A 5,771-nucleotide genomic window follows, 5' to 3' on the forward strand; every position below is an offset into this window, starting at 1 on the left:
CCACATACACCGACGCCACCTTTGGCACAAACCACCCAACAAGATCCAATATTTAGGCCGAGAGAGCCAAAATAACGTGGCATAAATATATGACAACATTGCCATCGTGACGGGTAGGAGCTCTCATAAACCACCGGCCCTCAACATCATCGTCCAGTCTCTGTCGGAACTCTATCCCCTCTTGCCAAAAATCGAGGGTGTCAACCCACCGAACAAGGAACGCCTATGGAAGAAGAGCACAATGGGCCGAGCAAGATCTGACACTCCATGGACCCATGTCACGAGGCACCACTACCAGATTATCCTCAAGTGCAAGGGATAATTATAACACTTCCCTATTACGGATGTGAAAGTATTGAGTGTTGAATCCCGCAGAAGCAAATAGGTAGGCCTCTTATTCTATCAAGTTATGTATGTCAGTTACACAACCTTCTATGCAATTTCAGTCTCTACTTTACTGAAGTCAAATTGATAGATGCATGTTGTTTTGTGAAGACAAGCAAACTAAAGTTAGGTGTTAAAAGCAAATGATGCAAGTAAATTAAAGAGAGTGAGTGTGTGGCGGTTTTGAAGGAAGTAGTGGCATCCAATTGGAACAAGTGTTCTTAGAATTGATTATTTTGTGATAATTAAAGTGGTTGTATCTTTTATATATTTGGCAAAGTCTAAAGATAATGTAAAAGATGCATCTCAATGTTCTACTTATGTGATCTCTTCCCAATCTCACCTCAAAATACTCTCACAACCTGGACAAGCAAGGCATTATGTCTGTTCCCACCATAAGTGAAGCTCATGTTTATTTCTAGGTTAATTAGAGGCTAAGCTTACATGTTGCAAAACCACTGACTCAAATGTTCTTACGATTGAACCCCCAACAAGCAATATGCAAATATTTGAAGTTGTTAAGGTAAAACCCGACCATAACTAAGATCTAGGGTCCCCATACTCTCATATGATATAACTCTGAATTACTTGGATTTTGTATTATATCACTATTGCATCCCCTCCATCCTTCACCATGACACATTGCAAACCCTATGTGCCCCCTAATATATGTATGCGCTCATACAAAAGTCACAAAGGATATCATAGAAATCAACATATCGTGTGTGCAACAAATTTTCATACTATTTTACTAATTTCATACAAGAAGTTACTACTCAAGCATAGACATAATCTTCATACTAGGGTTTTGGGCACACGGAGATATTCCAGTTTCTGGTACTGATACAGTTGTAATAAATCATGGAGAAAAATTTATAGCACACGATATCATGTTTGCCAAAGAATTACAAAGGTTTATAGAGGATGAAGCTAATGGACAAAGGAAGATTATGACGAAGGATATTGTGGTGACGATGATGGCCGTGATACCAGTTCCATCAGCATTTCAGCGCTGCCAGAAGAGGAAGCAAAGTGATCCCCCTCTCCTCCTCCTTCTTCCCTGGCCTCTCCCTAGTCGGAGAAGTGTTCCCCTCTGGTTTTTGCGGATACGACCGTGGACAGGGCGAGATGTTCTCTCATGATCATATATAACTTTCCTGGGAGCCTTTTCTGGATGCTCAAATATGTCTACAGTCATCGGATCTTAATTATCCAAAGATCCATAACTCCGAAAAATCTAAACCTACAAAATGTATGGTGGTTATAAAACTTCACATGCAAACTTGTGCTAGAAAGGCGACCCTTACAAAATTGTATGGGGCCTACACGTCCTCTCAGCCCACCCTAAGCCTAGGGTGCACCAGCAGGGTAGGCCATCCAGTATAACTCATCTAGTACCCCCCCCCCCCATGCATGTTTTCATGATCTGGCAAAGTAATGGTGTTTTTGCATATATTTTTGGAGTTCGGGATATTTTCTGAAATCATAAACCTAAAGCATGCAATTGGCCTTTCTGGCACTTTATTAGTACGTTAGTCCAAATGAATATAAAACTTCGCATAGCTTGATAAGATAGTAACATGGGAACTTCAAAAATTATTGCTACATCTAGGATGTATCACTACCCACACGGCGGCGCCTCCAAAGAGGTAAATAAGTTGGAGCATCGCCGCCGCCCAATCCTAGGGATTTAGGATTTTTCACCCAGGAACAGTGTTGCCCGGAGCGTCTCGACATAATGGATCCATGACTTGGTCACTTTGGATCCATCCACTTAAAACTAATCCACGGTTCTTTCACCCAATGACATAATAACTTATTATGATGTAATAACAATCTCTAAATTGCTACTGTATGAAAACTTGTATAATGGTGTATGAATACGACACAAAATAAAAAAGAAATAAAATACGTAATAATAGTAGTAGCACGGGTAGAGCAGCACTGCTAGTAACTACCAATAGCGCGGTCTTAATAAAGCGCTACTACTATGTAGGTATAGCAGTAGCGCGGGTGAACCAATGGTATTGCTACCCTTTACTTGTAGCGTCGTAGTAGTAGCGTGGTCCCCCGCGCTACTGCTAGCCCAAAAACTAGCGCTACTGCTTGGCATTTCCCTAGGAGTACACCGCGACCCGCGAATGAAGTCTCCCGGTCGAAAGTTCTGAAACCTATCCCACTGAACCAACATCCAGATCCAGCAAACAGGCCCGGAGCTACATTGTTGGCATTGGGGGTCAGTTAACCCCAATGTAGTTAGGAAATCCTTCACTCACTTAGTACTAATAACTATTGATTTATACAAGACAACCCCACTTGATATGACCTCATCAAACTTTTTCTCTAGCTTTGTCTCTGTCAGTAAGTAAGAAGTCACTAGAATCCGTAACGGGTAGTGTTTGTTGAGGTATCATTAGGACAGTGTTGTTGTACAAGTACTTTCAAAGTTTAGTAGATTTTTTCCTTCAAATTTTAGCAGATTTCTATTTCGCAAGAACTAGTCTATTTGCAGGCATAACCACCTTTTGATTACAACATGAAATAGGTAGATAACTTTCAGTTGAACATCCTGATTTGCTTGGTTTCTTGATTTGGTAAAGTCGATCGAGATTTATAGCCTAGAAATTTGTATATGAGTGCTTTGGAGTTCAAATTAAGAGGAGAATCCAAGTTATGCTTGTTAATTTACCTAAACATACATATATTTTTCGGATATTCAAGAGCCAAGGAAAAAACTCATTTTTTAGGTTTATAATAAAAGGCCCCAGGATTTACTTTCGCCCCGGACCCCCAAACTGTCAGGACCAGCCCTGCTAGTAAGTAAGAAGTCACTAGAATTCATAACGTGTAGGATGGGGCTAGAAGTCTAGGTCGGGGACTGCATCGATCTGCCGCCGAAAAATAGTGGGGGGCCTTGCACGCTGTGACTCACGCCTATTGCTATCAGCGCAACACTAGCACACACCGCCCACCATCGGACACGACCCTCTCCTCCCTCTCCGCCGCTTCAGTTTTCAAAGCCCTCCCTGCAAGCCGTGGAGTGTCGAGGGCCTCACCGCTTCCTTCATCAATGCCACAAATAAAGGGGGCGGGGAGGGGGGGGGGGTGGCTCTAGGGTATCTGCCTCGATGGCCGATGCTAGGACCTACCAAAACATTTTGTTCTGTCTGTTGCATTCCTTGTAGTCAATAATATGAAACCATAACCCATTTTTTCATAGATAAGGATGGTCATATTCCAAAAGCTACAACAACGAACACATAGACTACATGATATTGATCACTAGTACGTACTAGGTACCAACTATATATGTGATCTCTGTAGCAATTATGTTGGTTCAGTTCCTTCAGGGTGAGGGCAGCAGTAGTAGGCACCCAACTTGGATGTCGTCTTCCTCCGCAGCTACAGCCATGGTGACCCACCCCGGCAATAATGCAACTCTCCCAGATTTAGGACGTGGTCCGCTTCCCTTTTATGCCCCGTCCTATAAACACACACACACACCCAAGCAGAGCTCACCTCACCAGCAGCTACCTAGTAGTAGTAAAGGCTTGATTTACAGAATTGGCACCAAGAGAGCCAGAGTCTGAATCAAAAGCATTCGATCTCCTTTGTTCTCTAAAGAATGGCGGCTCCGCCACCTCCCGCCTTCACGGACGACGACGAGGATATGGACGCCGTCGACCTGTCGCTGACGCTCGCTCACACGCCGTGGCCGGCGTCACCGTCGTCTCCTCCGGCTGCTTCATCCGGCGGTGGCAATGGCAGTCGCAGTGGCAATGGTGGTCGTGGTGGCGTGAGGCTGTTCCCCTGCCTCTTCTGCAACAAGAAGTTCCTCAAGTCGCAGGCGCTAGGCGGGCACCAGAACGCGCACAAGAAGGAGAGGAACATCGGCTGGAACGCGCACCTCTACACCACCCCCATCAACACCAACTCAGCCGCTGATGCCATGCCCAGCAACCACCAGACGATGTACCCCATCCAGGTCTCCCACTCCTGCCAGCACCAGGGGTACCCCCACGTCGCCGACGGCGGCTCGCCGGGGGGCAGCTGGTGGCGCGACCAGGACGGCGACAAGAAGCAGCAACAGACGAGGAAGGTCGACCTTAACCTCAAGCTCTAGCTACCTAGCTCTGTCCTTTTCCTTGTTATTATTATTATTATTATTGTTATTATTTTCCTCTCTTTCTCTTCTCCCCTTTTAGTAGTGGTGGGTACTTGGTTAATGAGTGTACCTGATTGTACCGAGCGTGCAATTGATGATAATAAACAAGTAGTTGTTCCATTGCCGACTAGGCGCCGGCCGGATATCTATATAGTGTTGTTTTCAGTTTCTCCCAAGTTCTACAAAAAAAAAAACCTTAAAAGGGAGTGCCAAAAAGATGAAAAAACAAACAAAATGTAGTGCAATGTTACAGCAAATAATATTGAAAATTTCTTCAAATAGTTTTTTTTTAATAATCACCTGGGGAGAGGATCTATACTCAAAGGTGGCCATGTATGGATGGCAGTTGCATGTTTGAGCGTGAGAAGAGGTACGTAGTATTAAATCCACCATGACATGGCAACGACCTGGATTCTTTAGTCTATAAGTCCAAAGAGAGAAATCGGCAACAATGTTCCTAATGGTAGAGGCCAAAGAGTGAGTGTCGTGCTGGAGGACCTGAGCATTCCTAGAATCCCAAATTTTCTATAGAATCGAAAAACAGAAAAAGGAACCGATGGCCATAAGTCCGTTGTCGAGGCCATTTGGTGTTGTGGTGTAAATGATTGTACAATTTATATTTTGCAAGAGAAACAACAGCCCATCTATTGCTATAGCTAAGCATTTGTGTTTTGTTCATTCTTCCTAATGCATAGCTGATCAGCAGCTACCACACATAATTGTCAAACATTTTAATTAACTCCAAATTAAGTGGCAATTGCTCGAGAGCTCTTTCCAACGGTGATCTAAATTATACTGCAAATTTCTTATTTGCTCGAGTTTTGAATCTATAGTAAAAATGTAATTTAAGGTAGCATTTTTTTAATAAAAGTGTTGTGCTAAATCAGCGACAATTAATATGGATCAGAGGGAGTATCAAAATTGTGCAATATGCATTGCTCAATTGTGAGTTAAGATATGTGAGACATGAACTTTTCTCCCCCAATATCTAAAATTCTTATGATTTACTTTGAATTATCAGGCGTTCTAATCAACTGTAGCATGAATCTGACAAGTGGGTCCAAGCTGTCAGAATGTACAACAAATCTTGTTGATTGTTTTTCAACAAGATTTTGTTGTTAAACAGGGTAAATTGTAGAATATTGCAACGACTAGCTAGGACACCGGCAATAATTTACTCCTTTTTTTTTCTAGCACTTGCTTGCGTTAACTTTTCCAGTCA

The 5,771-nt window shown here is 43.0% G+C and overlaps 1 protein-coding gene across 1 annotated transcript; it reads left to right on the forward strand.

The window, feature by feature from the left end:
• The first annotated feature begins 3,694 nt into the window (after nt 1–3,694).
• LOC125555514 (zinc finger protein 2-like) lies at nt 3,695–4,694 on the forward strand. The gene has a single exon (XM_048718440.1). The coding sequence runs from the start codon at nt 4,010–4,012 to the stop codon at nt 4,505–4,507; it is 498 nt and encodes a 165-aa protein (XP_048574397.1). The 5' UTR covers nt 3,695–4,009; the 3' UTR covers nt 4,508–4,694.
• The last annotated feature ends 1,077 nt before the right edge of the window (nt 4,695–5,771 follow it).

The sequence above is a fragment of the Triticum urartu genome, chromosome 5 (assembly GCF_003073215.2).
Source record: "Triticum urartu cultivar G1812 chromosome 5, Tu2.1, whole genome shotgun sequence".
Classification (NCBI taxonomy): Eukaryota; Viridiplantae; Streptophyta; class Magnoliopsida; order Poales; family Poaceae; genus Triticum; species Triticum urartu.